General features: G+C 40.4%; 4 protein-coding genes across 4 annotated transcripts; all 4 read right to left on the reverse strand.

Moving 5' to 3' along the window:
- Nucleotides 1-6,436: 6,436 nt before the first annotated feature.
- Nucleotides 6,437-7,429, reverse strand: LOC108255051 (trace amine-associated receptor 13c-like). Its single transcript, XM_017450694.3, has one exon. The coding sequence runs from the start codon at nt 7,427-7,429 to the stop codon at nt 6,437-6,439; it is 993 nt and encodes a 330-aa protein (XP_017306183.2).
- Nucleotides 7,430-8,937: 1,508 nt separating this feature from the next.
- Nucleotides 8,938-9,930, reverse strand: LOC108255046 (trace amine-associated receptor 13c-like). Its single transcript, XM_017450681.3, has one exon. The coding sequence runs from the start codon at nt 9,928-9,930 to the stop codon at nt 8,938-8,940; it is 993 nt and encodes a 330-aa protein (XP_017306170.1).
- Nucleotides 9,931-13,353: 3,423 nt separating this feature from the next.
- LOC108255042 (trace amine-associated receptor 13c-like) lies at nt 13,354-14,346 on the reverse strand. Its single transcript, XM_017450667.3, has one exon. The coding sequence runs from the start codon at nt 14,344-14,346 to the stop codon at nt 13,354-13,356; it is 993 nt and encodes a 330-aa protein (XP_017306156.1).
- Nucleotides 14,347-21,316: 6,970 nt separating this feature from the next.
- Nucleotides 21,317-22,309, reverse strand: LOC108255037 (trace amine-associated receptor 13c-like). Its single transcript, XM_017450650.1, has one exon. The coding sequence runs from the start codon at nt 22,307-22,309 to the stop codon at nt 21,317-21,319; it is 993 nt and encodes a 330-aa protein (XP_017306139.1).
- Nucleotides 22,310-24,362: the final 2,053 nt, after the last annotated feature.

A 24,362-nucleotide genomic window follows, 5' to 3' on the forward strand; every position in this document is an offset into this window, starting at 1 on the left:
AGACTGTTCCATAACTGTGGGGCCCTATAAGAGAAAGCTCTTCCCCCTGCTGTAGCCTTCACTATTCGAGGTACCGTCAGATAGCCTGCATCTTTTGATCTAAGTAGGCGTGGCGGATCATATAAAACCAAAAGGTCGCTTAGATATTGTGGCGCGAGACCGTTTAGTGCTTTATAGGTTAATAAGAGTATTTTATAATTAATGCGAGATTTTACTGGGAGCCAATGCAGTGTGGATAATATCGGTGTGATATGGTCGTATCTTCTAGTTCTAGTTAGGACTCTAGCAGCTGCATTCTGGACTAATTGGAGCTTATTTATATTCCTACTGGAACATCCAGACAGTATGGCATTACAGTAATCTAATCTAGAGGTGACGAATGCATGAACTAGTATTTCCGCATCATGTAGTGACAATATGTTTCTTATTTTAGAAATATTTCTGAGATGAAAGAAGGCTATCCTAGTAATATTATCTACATGAGCATCAGATGATAGGCTGGAGTCAATAATCACTCCAAGGTCTTTAACTGCTGCACATGATGAAACAGAAAGACCATCCAGAGTAACCATGTGATCAGAAAGGATACTTCTAGCTACACGTGGGCCTAATAAAAGTATTTCTGTTTTATCAGAATCAAGCAGAAGGAAGTTAATTAACATCCAATGTCTAATGTCCTTTACACAATCCTCAACTTTACTAAGCTTATGTCTGTCCTCTGGCTTCGCTGAAACATACAACTGTGTATCATCAGCATAACAGTGGAAGCTAATTCCATGTTTACGAATAATTTGACCTAGGGGTAGCATATATAAAGTAAAGAGCAGTGGGCCTAAAACAGAACCCTGTGGAACTCCAAAAGTAACCTCAGTACGCATGGAGAATTCACCATTTACATCTACGAACTGATAACGATCGGTCAGATAAGACCTGAGCCAGGAGAGGACTGTTCCCTTAATACCAACAACATTTTCTAATCTATCAAGGAGAATAGTGTGATCTATAGTATCAAAAGCTGCAGTAAGGTCGAGTAACACAAGCAGCGAGACACAACCCTGATCGTAAGTCAGTAGAAGGTCATTTACTACTTTAACTAACGCTGTCTCTGTGCTATGATGAGGTCTAAATCCTGACTGATACATTTCATGAATGTTATTCCTATCTAAGTACGAGCATAACTGCTTTGCTACAACCTTTTCTAAAATCTTAGAGATGAAGGGGAGATTTGATATTGGTCTATAGCTGGACAATTGAGACGGGTCAAGATCAGGTTTTTTAATCAAGGGTTTAATAACTGCTAATTTAAGTGATTTAGGTACATAGCCACTGCTTAGGGAAGAATTGATTATATTTAGAAGTGGCTCAATTACTACTGGACCAATCTGTTTAAACAAACATGTAGGTACGGGATCTAGTATGCAAGTTGATGAATTGGCTGAAGAGATTAATGTAGCTAGTTCATTCTCTCTAAGCGGAGCAAAACACTCTAAACATTGATCTGATATTGCTACACTGTCATGTAATGGGTTTGTTACAGTACTGTCCAGTTTTAATTTAATGGCCTGTATTTCACGTCTAATATTTTCAACCTTATCATTGAAAAATTTCATGAAATCTTCACTGCTATGTAATGATTGAGTGTTTCTCTCTGTAGTGGTTTTATTCCTAGTTAATTTTGCTACTGTGTTGAAAAGGAATCTAGAATTGTTTTTGTTGTCTCCTATTAAGGTGGAGAAATAGATTTTTCTAGCATCGCCAAGAGATTTCCTATATTTCAGTAGGCTCTCCTTCCATGCTATTTGAAATATCACCAGTTTGGTTTGACGCCATTTACGTTCTAATTGCCGAGTTGTCTGTTTTAAGGTTCGCGTTTGATCGTTATACCAGGGTGCTAATTTTTTTTTTCTCTAATTATTTTCCTTTTGAGTGGAGCCACTCTATCTAGCGTGTAGCGGAGTGTTGACTCCAAGCTTTCAGTCGCCTGATCGAGTTCTGTGTGATCTGACGGTGATCCAAATCTAATTGATGTTTCTGCGAGGTTATTTATGAAGCTTGGTGCAGTAGCTGAAGTGTAGGTACGTTTTACACGGTAGCGAGACGAGGTGGAAATATTATGATCAATACGTATTATGAACGAGATAAGATAATGGTCTGAGACAACTTCAGACTGCGGAAAAATGATAATATTTTCTATACTTAGTCCGTATGTTAGTATGAGGTCAAGAGTGTGACCACCATTATGAGTAGGCCCGATTACATTCTGATTAATCCCTACTGAATCTAAGATGGACACAACCGCTATTCTTAGAGGGTCTTCCAGGTTATCAAAATGAATATTAAAGTCTCCGACGATTAATGCTTTATCTACAGACACAACCAGGTTTGAGACAAAGTCTGCAAATTCACTAAGAAATTCAGTATATGGCCCTGGGGGTCTGTAAATAATAATTAGAGGAATTGACTTATTTTTTGTGGCTACATAACTTATACTGGTATAAAGAATTTCAAAAGAATTAAATTTATGCTTAGGTTTTTGTGTGATGACTAGATTTTGACTATGGATGAGTCCAACACCTCCTCCTCTACCAGCTGAACGAGGCTGATGTACATAACTGTATCCAGGAGGACTGGCTTCATTTAATGCTATGTACTCATTTGGTTTAATCCAAGTTTCCGTTAAACACATTAAATTACATTCCTGATCAGTAATGATGTCGTTAACAATAAGAGCCTTAGACGCAAGAGATCTAATGTTTAATAGTCCTAGCCTCAGATCAAAAGTGTTGGCTGTGCATTCAATATGATTTAATTTTATGTTAATTAGGTTACGAAGATCGACTTTCCGAGATTTTCTATATATTTGAATAGCTCGGGGAACAGACACAGTCTCTATAGTATGTATTACGTTTTCCGAATTTTTAGTTGAACATTGATTATACTGAATGTTATTATTGGAAGATGTACTTACGATAGGCAGTCACTTGGAGTGTAGCGCCTTGGAAATGTTGTCTGAAAGCAGTTCCGCTCCAAGGCTGCTGGGGTGCAGGCCATCAGGACGAAACAACCTAGGACGCTCCCAGAACAGATTCCAGTTATTGACAAACACCAGATTCTGCTCATTACACCAAGAGACTAACCAATCATTTAATGCTAGAAGTCTATTGAACTTTTCTGCTCCACGTCTGTATGTGGGAAGAGGTCCAGAGACGATGATCTTCGCGGTAGGTGATCTGCCTCGTACCGTCTCGATCAGGCTGGAGAAGTCCCTCTTCAGCACCTCCGTCTGCCGCAGCCTGGTGTCGTTCGTCCCCGCGTGCAGCACAACCGCTCCAATGCGCTCGTCTTTCTTCAGGATCCCGGATACCTGCGCAGCGACATCAAGGACACAAGCACCAGAAAAACAGTGTGTGCGCACCTTACCTTTAGATGAGGCTACACGGACGTTCCGCACAATGGAGTCCCCGACGATCACAGTGTTGGGTCTGGTCTGGCGGAGAGGGGCGAAGCGGTTCCTGGTTGGAATCTCGAACACTGGAGGTGGAGAAGGTCCAGCCCGCGCCTTTCGCCGCTGGTTTACCCAAGGCCCGAGGTGTGTTGGCGCTGGCGTTACGGAGACCACGGCTGGGAAAGTCCTAGGTGCACGGTCCCTGCACAGAGAAACACACGGCGTAGAGGGCCTGGGAGTGGAAATACCACGCTGTGTGCTTACCTTGGATATGTGAGCAGAGGCACAAGATGTTTCCAGCGCAGTTTGTCGCTCCAGCAGCTGGGCCTGCTTGTCGAGTAGGCCGCGGATCTGCTTCTCCACATCCTCCAGTTCCAGCCGCACCATGTGAAGCTCAAGCGAGTCCTCATCTGCACTCAAAACCGGAGAGACAGCAGACATATTTGTTTGTTTGTTTTTTTAAAAAACAGAACAGCGGTAAGTGAGAAATGTGAAACGTAAACAAGGCTAGCGGTAGGTGATGCTAGCGGGCTACAGGCTACAAGCTAGTCGCGGATGTTTTGTAAAAAAAAAAAAAAAAAATAGAATACAGATCAAATTTGCGACAGCGCAACGTTACGATTGTTTTATTTAACGTGGTGTCAGTTATATTTGTATAACGTAAGGTAAATAATGTTAAAGTATAGAGATTAGAAGAAATTAATGTAAATTAATGTAATAGCGTTAGCTCGAAGGGTGCTGCTTCCTCAGTGACACTTCAGGTTGCCAGATCCTTCCTCAGCATCAAAGTCTCTGTTGGACTACTGATCCGAAAGTTAGTTCAAATCCTAGCACTGTCACTGCTGAGCCCTTAACCTCAACTGCTCAGTTGTATAAATGAAATAAATGTAAGTAACTCTGGATAACGGCATCTGCTTAATGCTGTAAATGTCGTGTTTAATTTTATCACACTAAATTCTTCTTATAGTCCCTTGCCCTAGCATGGACAACGAGCAAGTAGGAGTGTGTCATACAAAATCTGACAACACAGTGGTATTGTCTGGTTTTAGGGAAACTTAAAAAGTCCTGTCCTATTTCTTCTGACTTGTGCAGGTATTATGAACTATCTGATATTAACAGACACTTCCTGAAAGTCCTGCCCCTTCCCCTAGCTTACATTTCCTCAACTGGACTTGTGGAGTACCCTCGCTTTCTGTCAAGTTACGTGGGAAATGTTTCGAGTTCATTAACATTAAATAAAATCTATCAGTATATGTTCAACCTACAGTAGCTTACGCTAGATAAGTACATAGATAAAATTATACAGCATTCCAAGAGTGTTGATATAACAACACTGGTATATTTCCCGTGCACACACATATATAATAAAATATAAACTGCAGGAGATACGGATCTTTTTGGAGAGGAGAAATGCTCACAGAGATCAGACTGGTTAAACTCCGCCAGGTTCATGAAGACAGTGTTTATGTCTACAGTTTAATGAAACAACTAAATACAAATTCGTTCAGGTCTTAATGGGGGAGTTTCTTGGAGGTTTTTATAGTTTAGAAAATGATCCCACCCCTCATTTTGATTGACACCATAATACGTATGATGCTGCCTTATTGGAGCAAAAAGCATAGCAGTGTGTTTCCACCTATTATTATACAAATGTAAATTTCCACACACTTTGCTCTGTGTTTTGCTCAAAGACAGAAATGTGCCATTTGGTGCGGACACACTAGCTCACCTGTGGAGAAACATCTTTATTGACCTTCTGCCCAACATAATCATCACGATTCAGACCAGTGTACGATAGCAAACGGTGTGCATTCAATAAATAGTGTGAGCAGAGAGGGAGAGAGTCTCTCTTTTTTTATACAGATAAGAGTTTATTTAGAGAGAGTCAGGCAGATAAATCCAAATTTATCAATAATATGATCTGAGACAATAGCATGGTCGAAGTAACAGACAATCAAAGCTTTAAGATTTAATACCATGCAAACTGTATTTGTAATGCAGTGACAGAAAACACAGACATTCACTCAGCACTCATCTGCATTTAAAATTATTCAATACGCCTAAATATCTGTAGAACACTGTAGATTGATCATTTTCCTTAATAACACCAACTTTATAAATATCACAATAAAAGCACAAGTTAATATTTTTCTCATGAAAATTTATTTGCCCTTGAACCATACATGTTAATGCACACAATTAACAGATGGGGTGTGTGTGTGGGGGGTGGGGGTGGGGTGGGGGGGGGTGTATTGGGAGATTTGATTTATTTCATTAAAGTTAAAATTATTTACAATAGCAATATTTAGCCATATCATCAGAAGAACTAAAGAGAAAAAAAGATTATTAATGAAAGAATATTTATTAATGCAGAGCTCGGTTGGAATATATGCAGAGTTATATTTAATTTAATGCACCTCCTAAACCCACAGAGTATAAATAAATTAATAGATTAATGGAGGAATTACGACAAAACCTGTTTATAAATTCTGTAATGATTCTGTCTGTAGTGTGATGACATCACCTAATAAACTGTAAATAAAATACAGAATAAACACACCAAAAACCCAGACCCAGAACACGTCACAAAACTCATGACGTTTCCCTTGGAATAAAGAATGCTATGTTCATACACCAGACACACAGCGATTAAAGAACATGATACTACACTTAGTCCTCCTAGAGACTGTGTTTGTATAGAGAGTGAAATACTGACCCACAGCGATCAGAGTGTTATTATAGATGGATAATATTGTGAAAAATAAAAAGTAAACAAAACAACAACAAAAAAACCTGCAGGAACCTCTCCCCAAATATCCAGATCAACACGTATTGTATTATATATAATCAAACAGAATAAAGCTCTTATATAATATAATACAGTACTGTAAATATTTATTATATTGATGGTGGGAATTAGATTTGTTATAGAAGCTTAAATTAAATCTAATATAAAATAAACATTTAAGCACATCATCAAAAAGAGGCTAATTATGAAAGAATATTGATTAAAGCAGAGTCTGTCTGGAATATTCGCAGAGTTATAATTAATTTAATGCACCTCCTAAACCACGGGTAAAACAGAGCATAAATAACAGGATTAATGGTGGAATTGAGACAAAACACGATTGAAACTTTCTGAAAAGATTCTGTCTGTATTTCAATAACATCACCTAATAAACTGTAAATAAAATATGGAAGTAAACACATCAGAAACACAGACACTAAAATGCCCAGGACTTTAGCTGCTTTTCTCTCAGATTTCATCGAGTGTGAGGTGATTTTCTGTGTTTTAGGCCGTGTGTGATTATTAAGCTCTCTGATAGCAGTGGCATGTTTCTTAGCAATCACAAACACTCGAGTATACAATATGATTATGACAGAGAGTGGAAATATAAAGGAAAGTATAAGGTCAATTACATACGAAACCTCATTCAGATAGAGAGAACACTCTCCAGGACACATTAAAGAACCCATGAAGCTTACACTGAAATATAAGAATGCTGAGTTATAGGCCAGCACCACACACCAGACACATACAATTACAATACCAGTGATCCTCACAGACACTCTGTTCATGTAGAGAAAGGGGTTTGAGAGAGCCAAATACCGATCCACAGCGATCAGAGCGATATTATAGATGGACGAGATTGTGAGGAAACCACTAATTAACCAAGAACTGATGCAGAAATCTCTCCCAAAAATCCAGCATGACTCGATCGTCCAGATTAACATCGACGGCATTAATAAAGCACCAACGAGGAAATCCGACACAGCCAGAGAGAGCACGAGCATGTTTGTCGCTGTGTGAAGCTGCTTGAAGTGAAGAACAGAGATGATGACGAGCATATTTCCACACACTGTTAGAAGAACCACAGCAGCTGAACACGCGTACAGTAAGATATAAACTGCAGGAGATCCAGATCTCTCTGGACAGGAGAAATGCTCACAGCGATCAGACTGGTTAAACTCCGTCAGGTTCATTCTGTCATACTGCCACAGAAATACATCCTATATTGGATACTAACATTGTAAATCTGTACCTGCAACAAGTCACAATCAAATGACTTATGGCTCAAACGGGTCTGGTGTTTTTATAGTTTATAAATTACTCACACCCCCTGAGTTTGAGTGGCAGCATGTGAATACATATGATGTCATGCTGTGTCGGAACAAAAGGCCTAATACTGTCTAGTGAGTAGTTAACAAAACATTTCACAATAAACCATAATGCCTTATTCGCTGTGTGTCCCTGTCTCTTCATGGCTTTGTCCCAAATAAAGTTCTCCAGCTACAGTAAAGAAACATGTGATATTTAGACACACTATATGACACGGTATGATTATCATAAATATGAACAGTTGACAGGATATAATCTCAACACTATTTAGTATAGTAGAATAGTTATTTTAGCATCACAGGCTGTCTGTAATGATAAAGAAATTCTAACACTGCTTCTGTACTAAATGGATACAGTGGTAGCTCAGTGGTTAAGATGCTGGACGACTGATCAGAAGTTTGTTAGTTCAACTACCAGCACTGCCAATCTACCACTGCTAGGCCTTTCAGAGAGACACTTAACCCTCAACTGCTCAGTATTAATGTATGAATGAGATAAATGTAAGTCAGTCTGGATGAGGGCATCTGCTGTAAATGTAGTGAAGCTTGATTCTTCTTTTCGTTGCTTACCCTAGCACGGACAAAGTGCAAGTAGGGGTGTGTCATTCAAAATCTGCAAGGACACATAGCCATCCATCCAGGTAACTGTCTGTTTCAGAAGGTATCTACAGGCAGGCACTTCCAAACCCAAAGCCCTAAGAAAACGCCACACAACAGCTTCTTCCTGTGTTATCAACATCATCAAACAAGGCCAATGATGTTTTCTGGATTCTCGAATCATACTTATTTAAGCCATGCAGTTCATCACCTAATTTATTAATCCTAGATTTAGTAGCTACAACAATAATAGCTGGACTACAGTAACTAGAGCAATACCAACGCCTGCACTGAATGCACAATACATACTATTTGAACACTACCTCAAAGAATGTACCTACATATTGTTTTTCACTCATAAAATCTGATCGGTCTCCACAGCTGTATGATCACTTGTGGCACTGTTCAGTGTGTAAGTGTACATTTGTTGTATTTTAGATGTCTACAGCACCAATCACAAGAGAAGAGTTCTGTCATACGTCTTTGCAATCTATCCAGAATCTATTAAAATCTTTTGAAAACTAATTGAACGTATCTAAATTAGGCCATACTGATTCATAGCATATATTTATATTTTAATGACACATGTATATTAGCCATATTTATGTATTGTATTATATATAGTAATATAATAGAATAGAATAGAATACAGTACAGTAGAGTATATTTTCCTTTATATTTGTGGTGGGAATTAGATTTGTTATAGAAGCTTAAATTATATCTAATATAAAATCAACATGTAGGCACATCATCAAAAGGAGTGAAAAGGATGCTTTTTATGAAAGAACATTTATTAATGAAGAGTCTGTCTGGAATATTTTCAGTGTTAATGTTAATTTAATGCACCTCCTAAACCACGGGTAAAACAGACCATAAATAACAGGATTAATGGTGGAATTAAGATAAAGCAAGACCACAAATTTATGAAAAGATTCTGTCTGTACTTCAATAACATCACCTAATACACTGTAAATAAAATATGGAAGTAAACACATCAGAAACACAGACACTAAAATGCCCAGGACTTTAGCTGCTTTTCTCTCAGATTTCATCGAGTGTGAGGTGATTTTCTGTGTTTTAGGCCGTGTGTGATTATTAAGCTCTCTGATAGCAGTGGCATGTTTCTTAGCAATCACAAACACTCGAGTATACAACATGATTATGACAGAGAGCGGAAATATAAACGACACTGCAAGGTCAATTGCAAACAAAAACTGATTCAGAATGACCAGACATTCTCCAGGACACATTACAGAACTCGCAAAGCTTCCATTGAAATAATAGAGTGATGTATTATACACCAGACACACACACCAGTTACAATAAATCACAATGCACATAGTCCTTCTAGAGATTGTGTTTGTGTAGAGAAAGGGGTTTGAGAGAGCCGAATACCGATCCACAGCGATCAGAGCGACATTATAGATGGACAGGTTTACGAGAATAAAAGACGTGATCATGAAACAGAGGCAGTACTCCGTATCAAAAATCCAGCATGACTCAATCATCCAAATGAACATCGGCGGCATTACTAAAGCACCAACGAGGAAATCCGACACCGCCAGAGAGAGCACGAGCATGTTTGTTGCTGTGTGAAGCTGCTTGAAGTGAAGAACAGAGATGATGACGAGAAGATTTCCACACACTGTTAGAAGAACCACAGCAGCTGAACACACGTACAGTAAGATATAAACTGCAGGAGATCCAGATCTCTCTGGACAGGAGAAATGCTCACAGAGATCAGACTGGTTAAACTCCGTCAGGTTCATGAAGACAGTGTTTATGTCTACAGTTTAATGAAACAACTAAATACAAATTCGTTCAGGTCTTAATGGGGGAGTTTCTTGGAGGTTTTTATAGTTTAGAAAATGATCCCACCCCTCATTTTGATTGACACCATAATACATATGATGCTGCCTTATTGGAGCAAAAAGCATAGCAGTGTGTTTCCACCTATTATTATACAAATGTAAATTTCCACACACTTTGCTCTGTGTTTTGCTCAAAGACAGAAATGTGCCATTTGGTGCGGACACACTAGCTCACCTGTGGAGAAACATCTTTATTGACCTTCTGCCCAACATAATCATCACGATTCAGACCAGTGTACGATAGCAAACGGTGTGCATTCAATAAATAGTGTGAGCAGAGAGGGAGAGAGTCTCTCTTTTTTTTATACAGATAAGAGTTTATTTAGAGAGAGTCAGGCAGATAAATCCAAATTTATCAATAATATGATCTGAGACAATAGCATGGTCGAAGTAACAGACAATGGGCTACGCGATCAACAAACAGGCATAAACGAGGCAAGGCGTGAGCAGAACCTGGCTGGTCGTGTCAACAGACTCAGGCATGAGCAGAACGTTTTTGGTTGTGTCAGGAGAATCTGGCGTGAGCATAGCTTGATTGGTTGTGACATCGGTTTCAAGCGTGAGCAGAACCTGGTTGGTCGTGATGTCCACTTCAGGCATGAGCAGAACCTGGTTGGTCATGACGTCAGTTTCAGGCGTGAGCAGATATTGGTTGGCCGTGTCATCACACTCGGGTGTGAGTAGAACTTTGTGGGCCGTGTGAACAGACTCTGGCATGAGCAGAACTTGGTTGGCCCTGTCTAGTGAGTAGTTAACAAAACATTTTCACAATAAACCATAATGCCTTATTCACTGTGTGTTCCTGTCTCTTCATGGCTTTGTCCCAAATAAAGTTCTCCAGCTACAGTAAAGAAACATGTGATATTTAGACACACTATATGACACAGTATGATTATCATGAATATGAACAGTTGACGGGATATAATCTCAACACTATTTAGTATAATAGAATAGTTATTTGAGCATCACAGGCTGTCTGTAATGATAAAGAAATTCTAACACTGCTTGTGTACTAAATGGATACAGTGGTAGCTCAGTGATTAAGATGCTGGACGACTGATCAGAAGTTTGTTAGTTCAACTACCAGCACTGCCAATCTACCACTGCTAGGCCTTTCAGAGAGACACTTAACCCTCAACTGCTCAGTTGTATTAATGAGATAAATGTAAGTCAGTCTGGATAAGGGCATCTGCTGTAAATGTAGTCAAGCTTAATTCTTCTTTTCGTTGCTTAGCATAGCACGGACAAAGTGCAAGTAGGGGTGTGTCATTCAAAATCTGCAAGGACACATGGGCATCCAGGTAACAGTCTGTTTCAGAAGGTATCTACAGGCAGGTACTTCCAAACCCAAGGCCCTATGTTCTTTTACGTTTAACACATCTATATAAATACAAAGAAATAAAAGCTGAAATTCTCATAATACTCTTTTGATCTCAAACCCAAACTTCTTCAGTCTACAGCTAAATAAATAAATAAATAAATAAATTGACCTTTCCATGCGAATAATTTGGGAGGTGATTTCATTTAATTCATGCAGTTTTTCAGCTATTTTATGTATACAGCATAACAGATACAGCATTAATGTCTGGACTATAATAACTACTGCAATAACAATGCCTGCACTGAGTGCACAAGACATGCTATTTGGACACTACTCCAAAGAATGTATTGTGACGACAGGCCGGCAGCTGGCGCACAAAAGAGAAAGAGCGCTGTGGTATGGTGCTGAAAAGACAGCTCCGCTTCAGCATCTCCAGTGTTTTGGACAGCCAGAGAGCGTGTGGCTGTGAGGCGGGGCCGCCGACACACACACGGCTGGCGGCTCATAATCAGCGTGGCTGCTCTCCACCGCCAGGAGAGTATAGAAGGGCCATCCTCCGCTAGCAAAGGGAGAGAGGGTTCGCGAGGTATGTGTAATAATTCGCTGCGTGTTTCTTTCAGAAGATTCGGACGCGACGGAGAATTTCGCCCCCTGGCTGCACACATGGAGGTCCCTGACTGCAGAACGGGATCTCAGCTGCTCTGGAAGCCCCCAGCACGCCCTCTGCAGCCCTACAGACGACACCAACGCATGAGCACTTCACCCCACTGCACCTCCTTTGCACCCTCACACTCACAGAACTAAAAAATAAACTCTCCACGTTTTCCACATAAACAGCCTCTTGTGTGTCTGTGCTCAGCTCACCGTTGTCTAAGCTCGCTACAGTATCTACTACACTTGTAAAGTCTGATCTGTCTCCATATCTATATGTTCACTTGTGGCACTATTTTATGTAAATATAGTCTTATGAAAGCTTTAAGATTTAATACCATGCAAACTGTATTTGTAATGCAGTGACAGAAAACACAGGCATTCACTAAGCACTCATCTGCATTTAAAATTATTCAATACGCCTAAATATCTGTAGAACACTGAAGATTGATCATTTTCCTTAATAACACCAACTTTATAAATATCACAATAAAAGCACAAGTTAATATTTTTCTCATGAAAATTTATTTGCCCTTGGACCATACATGTTAATGCACACAATTAACAGATGGGGTGTGTGGGTGGGGGGGTGGGGTGGCGGGGGTGTATTGGGAGATTTGAATTATTTCATTACAGTTAAAATTATTTACAATAGCAATATTTGTCCATATCATCAGAAGAACTAAAGAGAAAAAAAGATTATTAATGAAAGAATATTTATTAATGCAGAGCTCGGTTGGAATATATGCAGAGTTATATTTAATTTAATGCACCTCTTAAACCCACAGAGTATAAATAAATTAATAGATTAATGGAGGAATTAAGACAAAACCTGTTTATAAGTTCTGTAATGTTTCTGACTGTAGTGTGATGACATCACCTAATAAACTGTAAATAAAATACAGAATAAACACACCAAAAACCCAGACCCAGAACACGTCACAAAACTCATGACGTTTCCCTTGGAATAAAGAATGCTATGTTTATACACCAGACACACAGCGATTAAAGAACATGATACTACACTTAGTCCTCCTAGAGACTGTGTTTGTATAGAGAGTGAAATACTGACCCACAGCGATCAGAGTGTTATTATAGATGGATAATATTGTGAAAAATAAACAGTAAACAAAACAAAAACAAAAAAAAACCTGCAGGAACCTCTCCCCAAATATCCAGATCAACACGTATTGTATTATATATAATCAAACAGAATAAAGCTCTTATATAATATAATACAGTACTATAAATATTTATTATATTGATGGTGGGAATTAGATTTGTTATAGAAGCTTAAATTAAATCTAATATAAAAGAAACATTTAAGCACATCATCAAAAAGAGGCTATTTATGAAAGAATATTGATTAAAGCAGAGTCTGTCTGGAATATTCGCAGAGTTATAATTAATTTAATGCACCTCCTAAACCACGGGTAAAACAGAGCATAAATAACAGGATTAATGGTGGAATTAAGATAAAGCACATTCACAAGTTTCTGAAATGTTTCTGTCTGTAGTTCAATAACATCACCTAATAAACTGTAAATAAAATACGGAAGTAAACACATCAGAAACACAGACACTAAAATGCCCAGGACTTTAGCTGCTTTTCTCTCAGATTTCATCGAGTGTGAGGTGATTTTCTGTGTTTTAGGCCGTGTGTGATTATTAAGCTCTTTGATAGCAGTGGCATGTTTCTTAGCAATCACAAACACTCGAGTATACAATATGATTATGACAGAGAGTGGAAATATAAATGAATATATAAGGTCAATTACAGACCAAACCTCATTCAGAAAGATAAAACACTCTCCCGGACACATTACAGTATTTGTAAAGTTTCCATTGAAATATAAGAGTGCTGAGCTATAAGCCAGCACCACACACCAGACACATACAATTACAATACCAGTGATCCTCACAGACACTCTGTTCATGTAGAGAAAGGGGTTTGAGAGAGCCAAATACCGATCCACAGCGATCAGAGCGATATTATAGATGGACGAGATTGTGAGGAAACCACAAATCAACCAAAAACTGATGCAGAAATCTCTCCCAAAAATCCAACATGACTCGATCGTCCACATTAACATCGGCGGCATTAATAAAGCACCAATGAGGAAATCCGACACAGCCAGAGAGAGCACGAGCATGTTTGTCGGTGTGTGAAGCTGCTTGAAGTGAAGAACAGAGATGATGACGAGAAGATTTCCACACAGTGTTAGAAGAACCACAGCAGCTGAACACACGTACAGTAAGATATAAACTGCAGGAGATCCAGATCTCTCTGGACAGGAGAAATGCTCACAGCGATCAGACTGGTTAAACTCCGTCAGGTTCATTCTGTCATACTGCCACAGAAATACATCCTATATTGGATGCTAACATTGTAAATCTGTACCTGCAACAAGTCACAATCAAATGACTTATGGCTCAAAAGGGTCTGGTGTTTTTATAGTTTATAAATTACTCACACCCCCTGAGTTTGAGTGGCAGCATGTGAATACATATGATGTCATGCTGTGTTGGAACAAAAGGCCTAATACTGACTAGTGAGTAGTTAACAAAACATTTCACAATAAACCATAATTCCTTATTCGCTGTGTGTTCCTGTCTCTTCATGGCTTTGTCCCAAATAACGTTCTCCAGCTACAGTAAAGAAACGTGATATTTAGACACACTATATGACACGGTATGATTATCATAAATATGAACAGTTGACAGGATATAATCTCAACACTATTTAGTATAGTAGAATAGTTATTTGAGCATCACAGGCTGTCTGTAATGATAAAGAAATTCTAACACTGCGTGTGTACTAAATGGATACAGTGGTAGCTCAGTGGTTAAGATGCTGGACGACTGATCCGAAGTTTGTTAGTTCAACTACCAGCACTGCCAATCTACCACTGCTAGGCCTTTCAGGGAGACACTTAACCCTCAACTGCTCAGTTGTATTAATGAGATAAATGTAAGTCAGTCTGGATGAGGGCATCTGCTGTAAATGTAGTCAAGCTTAATTCTTCTTTTCGTTGCTTACCCTAGCACAGACAAAGTGCAAGTAGGGGTGAGTCATTCAAAATCTGCAAGGACACATGGCCATCCAGGTAACAGTCTGTTTCAGAAGGTATCAACAGGCAGGCACTTCCAAACCCAAGGCCCTAAGAAAACGCCACACAACAGTTTCTTCCTGTGTGCTATCAGCCTCATCAAACAAGGCCAATGATGTTTTCTGGATTCTCGAATAATACTTATTTAAGCCGTGCGGTTCATCACCTAATTTATTAATCCTAGATTTAATAGCTACAACAATAATAGCTGGACTACAGTAACTAGAGCAATACCAACGTCTGCACTGAATGCACAATACATACTATTTGAACACTACCTCAAAGAATGTACCTACATATTGTTTTTCACTCATAAAATCTGATCGGTCTCCACAGCTGTATGATCACTTGTGGCACTGTTCAGTGTGTAAATGTCCATTTGTTGTATTTTAGATGTCTACAGCACCAATCACAAGAGAAGAGTTCTGTGATCTGAATGTTTTTGCATGTCTGATCAGATAATGTATTTGGGGAAAAGAAGTGTGTTCTCATACTGATTGTTATAAATGGTGTGAGCAGAGCAGGACTGTTTTTGTCATGTCTTTGGGTTAATTCAACTTTACCTGTTCGCCACTAGACGGCGCCCCAGTCTGAGATGTTTTTGAGCTGCCGAGATTAAAGAAAGAAACTGTGTTGTGCCAGCCATCCTGGCATTGTGTGTGTTCCTAAACTGAGAATAGACATAAATCAGTGTTATAAAAAAGATACAAAATCCAGCTAATAATCGTTAGCATATTTGTGCAAAAATAACGGTTTGTCCCAGTGCTCTGTTTATTTTTTGGTTGGATAAGGTCAAAGCCTTTTCCACTATAAATGAGAGGCTGTCATTTCTGCATGCCTTAAAATACCTTCTGTCATTCATCACTATAGCGTGGTGACTTTTTAAGGGAACAGAGGCCTGTTCTATGAAGCTAGCTGAACAAATGCAGGGTTATGGGATTCGTTTCGAGTTGACAAAACCAAACCAATCCAGTCAGGCTTTACTGCTACCATGACACTGGTTATCAACATACTCTGTCAACTCAGGCTTTGATCCTTAAGCTATGATTAGTCCACGAGCGCGTACACATAAATGCGTGACGTCGGCACAGAACAGCCTGAGACTCACGAGGTTGTCTCTTGTTCTTACAGCTTGCGCTGGGGAGTTGAATTCGTTGCGTCACTTATATGTCACTTTGCTCACAGCTGATTGGTCCAAGTTGGGTTTAAGTTCTCTAACCCAGAACAAAACCTGCCCTGGAGCAGGTCAGCCATGGAGTGTAAGTTACTGTGGTGATGAACACCAGTAAAAGCAGAGCCACTTACATGATACCTAATACCCAGGGTTGGCAAAATCTATACTGAATCTTACCTGCTTAGCCACCCAAACCAGATTCCTTGTTCAGGCCCCAGGTCATTTAAGCCGACTTCAAAACATATGGTCCCATTGTACGATCTAGCCATAGTTCTAGATTTGCTCTCAGCATCACCCTGTGAACCCTTGGAGCTTTTAACCCTCTGTTCTTAAAATAAATCTGTTCTCATAGTCTTCCTGACATCTACTAAGGAAGTGAACAAGCTTCAAGTATTATTGCTGTACCTCTTCTGCACACATTTTTCCTTTGGTCACTCCAAGGGTACATTGCCGCCAAACCACGCTTTCCTCCCTAAAGCCAGGGACTCATCTTACAGTTTCATTATTTTGGAGTTGAAGAAGCTAATACAGTTTACAATCATGTAATTTATCACGTGTTCTAAGTAATAAAGGTAAGGACGGATGCAAATGCAGATAAGAGTTTATTTAGAGACAGGCAGGCAGATAAATCAAAATTGTGAGACAATAGCATGGTCAAAATAACATACAATGGGTCAGGCAATCAACAAACAGGCATAAATGAGGCAAGGCAAGAATTGAGAACATGTAACAAGAAACTAGATAAAAAAACATGAGTCAATATGACGAATAAGGTGCAACCACTTGGTATGGTGATAACACTCCATACTACGCCAAGTCATTGTGTTCAAAAAGTCTCTTTTATAGCTTGGAGCGAGTGAGTGAGAGATTGGCAACAGGTGTGTGTGATTAGAATTCCAGAGAAGGTAAATGTGCGTGTGTGGGAAGTGTAGTCCATGGCAGCCATTTTTGTAGGCCACAGTGCAGGATGAGAAATGTAGTCACTGGTTTGCTGCGGTCCTGACCCTCTGGGCAAAATGTCTCCACAGCCCCCCAGGTTCAAATACAGGCATTTCCCGACAAGTAACAGGTTCCTTGAGGAGACGAGGAGCAGACATGACTTGGAGTGTCTCGAGTGTGAGCATAACCTGGTTGGCCATATCAGCAGTTTCGGTGTGACCAGAACTTGGTTGGCCATGTCAACAGACCCGGGCATGAACAGAACTTGGTTGGCCGTGTCAGCAGACTCGGGCGTAAGCAGAACTTGATTGGCCTTGTCAGCAGACTTGGGTGTGAGCAGAACGTGGTTGGTTGTGTCAGAAGAATCTGGCGTGAGCCTAACATGGTTGGTCGTAATGTCGGTTTCAGGCATGAGAACTTGGTTGTCCATGTCAGCAGACTTGGGCGTGATCAGAACTGGGTTGTTTGTGACGTTGGCTTAAGGTGTGAGCTGAACCTGGTTGGTCATGACATCCGCTTAAGGCGTGAGCAGAACTTGGTTGGCCGTGTCAGCAGACTCGGGTGTGAGCAGAACTTGGTTGGCCGTGTCATCGGACTTGGGCATGAGCAGAACTTGGTGGCCTGTGTCACCGTACTTGGGCATGAGCAGAACTTGGTTGGCCGAGTCAGCAGACACGGGCGTGAGCAGAACTTGTTTGGCCATGTCAGCAGACTCGGGCTTGAGAAGAACTTGGTTGGCCTTGTCAGCAGACTCGGGCCTGAGCAGAACTTGGTTGGCCCAGTCAGCAGACTCGGGCGCGAGCAGAACTTGGTTGGTTGTGAGGTTGGTTTCAGCCGTGAGTAGACCCTGGTTGGTCGTGACGTCGGTTTCAGGCAGAGGACTTGGTTGTCCGTGTCAGCAGGCCCGGGCATGAGCATAACTTGGTCGTGACGTTGTCTTCAGGCATGAGCAGAACTTGGTTGGGTGTGATGTTGGCTTCAGGCATGACCAGAGCTTGGTTTGTCATGACGTTGGTTTCAGGCATGAGGAGATCTTGCTTGGACATGTTGACACACTCTGGCGTGAGTATAACTTGGTTGGTCGTGATGTCGGTTTCAAGCATAAGGAGAACTTGGTTGGTCGTGTCATCAGACTCGGGCATGAGCAGAACTTGGTTGGCCATGTCAGCAGAATTGGGCATGAACAGAACTTGGTTGGCCATGTCAGCAGACTCTGGTGTGAGCAGAACTTGGTTGGTAGTGACGTAGGATTCAGGCATGAGCAGAACGTGCTTGGTCTTGAAATTGGCTTCAGGCGTGAGCAGAACCTGGTTGGTTGTCGGTTTCAGGCATAAGCAGAACTTGGTTGGTCGTGTCAACAGACTCAGGTGTAAGCAGAACGTGGTTGGTTGTGTCAGGAGAATCAGGCGTGAGCAAAACCTGGTTGGTCATGACGTCGGTTTCCGGCATGGTGACTTGGTTGCCTGTGTCAGCAGACTCAGGCGTGAGCATAACTTGGTTGGTTGTGACGTCGCTTTCAGACTGGAACTTGGTGCGGAAGGTTACATCGTCGATTTCAGACTGGAACTTGGCGTGTTAGGCTGTCTCTTTGACCTCAAACAGGAACTTGGCTTGAGAGGCCCTCTTTTCGACCTTGGACAGGAGCTTGGCATGAAAGGTTGTCTCTTTGACCTCAGACATGAACTGGGCTTGGGAGGTCATCTCTTCGACCTCAGACAGGAACTTGGCTTGAGAGGTTCTTTTTTGGACCTCGGACAGGAACATGTCATGGGGGGTCACCTCGTTGACCTCATACGGGAACGTGGCTTGGGAGGTCGCCTTGTCCACCTCGGACGGGAACGTGGCTTGGGAGGTCGTCTCGTCAACCTCGGACATGAACTTGGCTGGAGAGGTGGTCTCTTTGACCTCGGACAGGAACATGGTTTGGTAAATCACCTCATTGACCTCTAGCAGGAACTTGACTTTATACTGGAGCTGTGGAGATGAGACAACTTCGTGAGTCTCAGGCTGGAACTCTGGGGATGAGCCTGCCTCGTGGGTCCCCTGCTGGTGCTCTGGGGAGGGGCCGCCACGTTGACCTCCAGCTGGAGCTCAGCTGCTGAAACCACATAGTGGGTCTTAGGCAGGAGCTTTGGGGAGGAGGTCACCCAGTTTGCCTGCTCATAATAGGTGGTGAACGGCAAGTTAAGGTTATCTATGACGCAGGCCTTCTCCAAATACTCATCCGAGTTGGGGCATATTCTGGACTCCTTAATTAATAGACCCACAAACTGAGTTACATTGTGCAGACCCTTGGAATCTGTACCAGTCAGACGTTCCGCCCACTGGCGGGCGGAGAGTATGAACCCTAGCCACTGCCTCTGGTTAGGTTTGGTGTGTGTCAGGCTCAAAAAATGCAATTGGCACTCAAAGAGAAAATGCTCAGGGTAGCCAAGAAATCCATCGTATGGCTCTGGGCGATCCATGGCTATCCATTGAGGAAGCTTAAAAGAGTTCAGTCACGGTGTGGTGTTCCTCACTACCTTTGCATGACCACTTCTCCGTCTTCCTGCTGCATCCATGTTTAAGCGTAGTATTCTGGCACGTTTTCAAGGTAATGAAGGTTAGAACTTCTGTCAGTCAGCACAACCTGAAGGTTTGCTTTTTAAGGGCACACGTCATTTAAGCCAACCTCAAAGCATTTGGCCCCGTCGTAGAATCTAGCTATAGTTATAGATTCACTCTCACCATCACTTTTTGAACATGATTCAGACCAGTGTACGATAGCAAACGGAGTGCATTCAATAAATAGTGTGAGCAGAGAGGGAGAGAGTCCCTTTTTTTTATTATTTTTTTGAATAAGAACAAATTTTTACTATTAAGGTGAAGCTATCATTTCTGCATGCCAGGCGGGGTTCATTCTAATGAACTTCTCTCAGTCTGCACTTCATATATTTGAAGGACAAATTACATTTACGCCAACTTCAAAGCATTTTGTCCAATTACAGGATCTATTCATGGCCTTAGATACAATTTTGACATCATGAGTTGAACCCTTAGAGAGCGAAATACCGATACACAGTAATCAGAGTGATATTACAGACGATAGGAACGTGAGGAAACACCGATCAGCAAAAAACAAACGCAGAAACCTCGATCATCCATATTAACATTGGAAATGTTAGTTAAATTAACATAGGAAATGAAGGTGCTTTGGACCACAACTTATATGAACAGTTACCTTATGATGGCTTAGGATTGCAATTGCCACTAACAGTTTTGCACTCAAGTCTCCGAAAGTGAACAGTCGATATGTTCAAGAAGACAGACTTCTTGTGAAAACTGTAATGAATTTCCCAGTTACACGACTGTACTTTTTGACTATATAGCACACAGTTATACAAATAGCTCACCTGTAGATAAAGATCTTGTTCTACATTGATTTCAGCATGAGGCTTGATCATGGGTGTTGACTCTTGATCACCCAGAGCTGTCTATGGACTCTATCTGTGATTCTGAATGCACTCTGAACATCACAATTTGACTCATTGGAGAATGTCACTAATTTCGCTACTCGTTCTGACATCTACTAAGCTAGGGAGCAAGCCTCAACAGTTAATGTTGTACCCCTTCTCACTGTTTCACTCTGTTTTACATTACAAAACTGTATCATAGAATAGTGGTACATTTTACAATTAATAAATGTTTAAATAAAATCACGAGAAAAGCAACATTATTGGTTTTACCAAAACATGCAGGTCTTTGGCATATGTATGTATATATATATATATATATATATATATATATATATATATATATATATATATATATATATATATATATATATATATATATATATCTGTGTGTGTGTGTTAATTTGTACTATTTTGACAATTTTTAGCATTTTAATTTGAGCTTTAGTGAAAAATTTTATCTCCGCTATCAATATAGTATACAGTATATGGTACTGTATTAAATTGCATTATATACAACAGCTAATTAAAAATATCATTTAAATGTAGTACAATACTGCATCTATTATAATTTGTTGCAGAAGCTTAAATTATATATAAAGAAATATAATAATTTATTATATTGTTAGAAGCCCATTTATGAAAGAATATTGATTAATGCAGAGTCTGTCTGGAATATTTGCAGAGTTATAATTAATTTAATGCACCTCCTAAACCACGGGTAAAACAGAGCATAAATAACAGGATTAATGGTGGAGTTAAGACAAAATACAAGCAAGACTTTCTGAAATGTTTTTGTTTGTAGTTCTATAACGTTGCCTAATAAACTGTAAATAAAATATGGAAGTAAACACATCAGAAACACAGACACTAAAATGCCCAGGACTTTAGCTGCTTTTCTCTCAGATTTCATCGAGTGTGAGGTGATTTTCTGTGTTTTAGGCCGTGTGTGATTATTAAGCTCTCTGATAGCAGTGGCATGTTTCTTAGCAATCACAAACACTCGAGTATACAATATGATTATGACAGAGAGTGGAAATATAAACGAGTATACAAGGTCAATTACTGACGGAATATCTTTCACAATATAAAAACACTCTCCAGGACACATTAAATAACTCATGAAGGTTCCGTTGAAATAACAGAATGCTGTGTTATACACCAGACACACACACCAGTTAGAAAAAACCACAATGTACATAGTCCACTTAGAGATTGTGTTCATGTAGAGAAAGGGGTTTGAGAGAGCCAAATACCGATCCACAGCGATCAGAGCGATATTATAGATGGAGAGGCTTGTGAGGAAACCACCAATCAACAAAAAACTGATGCAGAAATCTCTCCCAAAAATCCAGCATGACTCGATCGTCCAGATGAACATTGGCAGCATCACTAAAGCACCAACGAGGAAATCCGACACAGCCAGAGAGAACACGAGCATGTTTGTCGGTGTGTGAAGCTGCTTGAAGTGAAGAACAGAGATGATGATGAGCATATTTCCACACACTGTTAGAAGAACCACAGCAGCTGAACACACGTACAGTAAGATATAAACTGCAGGAGATCCAGATCTCTCTGGACAGGAGAAATGCTCACAGAGATCAGACTGGTTAAACTCCGTCAGGTTCATGAATGCAGCATTTCTCTAATGTGTACAGAGTTTAAACAGATAACTCATACATCAGATGACTTATGGCTCAAACAGCTCTGGTTCTTTTATAGTGTAGAAATTGAGCACACCCCTGAGTTTGAGTGACAGCATGATACAAATTATGTCATGCCACTTAAAAATACGGGGTGTTTCTCAGACAGAAGACTGGATCCTTCCTAGAACAGTCCTTCTGAGGCTTCTAGACTAGACTCCTCCTGTAATATGTTCTTTATTTTTCCAGTACCGAAGCCATAACAGTAATGCTATAATATTTTTATAAGTACTATTGACTTTTTTTTGTAGTTGTAGTATTGTAGTACTATTTAAAAATAATTTAGGAAAAAGACTTTTTAAAAATCTTTATATTAACTGACTTTATATAATGCAGTACAGCGAATGCTAGTCATATGACTGTGGTTTATAACGTGGGCAGCGTTTAATTGACAACAAAACAAAACAAAAGAAGCATGAACGACTTCATCTCTGAACACATTTTTTGTCTTACGTTTCATAACAAACTCGGGGTGAGCTAAGTGCCGACTTCTGTCCCGATATTTTTTAGGGAGTGAATGTTCCACTGCACTGGAAGGATTTTGCGATTGAGACAGCCCTTAAAATGGCCGATTCCCTGATCAGTGCATTGACTACTGAACTAGGGAGATGAAGGAGACACACCCTTTATTATTGCTAGTACCTGTCAAACATCTAGGTCTTCTCTATGATGAACAAATATACAATATTTAACATTTTATCAGTTTGTTAGGAGTGTTTCTACTAATCCTGACATCTAGGAAAGAAAGTGAGCAAGCTTAAAGCATTATATGTGTAGCCCACTATATCTTGGGTCATACCACTGTTGCCTAACCATGTTTTCACTCCTAAAGTCAGTGAGATTTACCGCATTTGGCAGACGCCCTTATCCAGAGCGACTTACATTTATCTCATTTATACATCTGAGCAGTTGAGGGTTAAGGGCCTTGCTCAAGGGCCCAACAGTGGCAGCTTGGCAGTGCTGGGGCTTGAACTCCTGACCTTCTGATCAGTAACCCAGAGCCTTTAACCACCAGGCCACCACTGCAAAACTGTCATCATACAGTTTCACTCTTTTGGAGGTTTTTTTTTTTTTTTTTTTTTTTAAATTCAATTCACGTTCCCTTTGACACATGCGAACCTGTGCTCAGTTTGAATGTTACACATTTACACAAATGGAATGAAAGCTTTGAAGAAAAGCAATGTGCTTTTCATGTGATTGTTACAATGTTCATGGGTTGATCTAACACACTGTCTGGTGAATAATTCTCCCATGTAAATTTTTACTATAGAAAGTTTTAATGAAATAAAATAATAGTGTTAACTTACAAAACAACAGCAGTTGATGACAGAAACATTGTGAGAGCTGTGAAGGAAAACCCAAAAACAACAGTCAGTGACATCACCAACAACCTCCACAGGGCAGGGGTGAAGGTATCACAATCCAGCTATCGAAGAAGACTTTGAAAGCACAAATATAGAGGAAACACCACAAAATGTGAACCACTCATCAGCAGTAAAAATCTAAAGGCCAGATGGGAATTTATAAATAAATACAGAGATGAGCCACAAATGTTATGCAACCAAGATTAACCTCTACCAAAGTGGTGGAAAGGCCAAAGTGTCATGGCTTGGGCAAGTATGATTAGTATGTAAGTTTATTTAGGTTTCACAGACCAAGTATGAATAGCATGTAATTTTATTGAGAGTTCACAGGACTGGTGGGATCATAATCCTGGGGGGAATGGTAGGGAGAAAACGGGTGATAAAATGGGGTGCGTCCTGGGGACATGGGATAGCCAGCCGAGGTGTACATACTCAGTCTGATAGCTTGAGGGTCAGGCAGAGGGTCTGTCTGCGTAGAGGCGTCAATGCACACATTCGCGGGGGGGATTCTATATCTGAGAGGGGGAGGGGGGACCCCGCATTTCCAGAGGGGGTGCACAGAACGTCGAGTAGCATAGTGATGTCAGCAGTGAGATGCGCGAGCTGATAGCGAGTG

Source organism: Ictalurus punctatus, chromosome 2, assembly GCF_001660625.3.
Source record: "Ictalurus punctatus breed USDA103 chromosome 2, Coco_2.0, whole genome shotgun sequence".
NCBI classification, from domain to species: domain Eukaryota; kingdom Metazoa; phylum Chordata; class Actinopteri; order Siluriformes; family Ictaluridae; genus Ictalurus; species Ictalurus punctatus.

Excerpts from the sequence above, each read along its gene's own strand:
- LOC108255051 (XM_017450694.3), bottom strand. The coding sequence starts at position 7,429 with ATGAACCTGACGGAGTTTAACCAGTCTGATCGCTGTGAGCATTTCTCC.
- LOC108255046 (XM_017450681.3), bottom strand. The coding sequence starts at position 9,930 with ATGAACCTGACGGAGTTTAACCAGTCTGATCTCTGTGAGCATTTCTCC.
- LOC108255042 (XM_017450667.3), bottom strand. The coding sequence starts at position 14,346 with ATGAACCTGACGGAGTTTAACCAGTCTGATCGCTGTGAGCATTTCTCC.
- LOC108255037 (XM_017450650.1), bottom strand. The coding sequence starts at position 22,309 with ATGAACCTGACGGAGTTTAACCAGTCTGATCTCTGTGAGCATTTCTCC.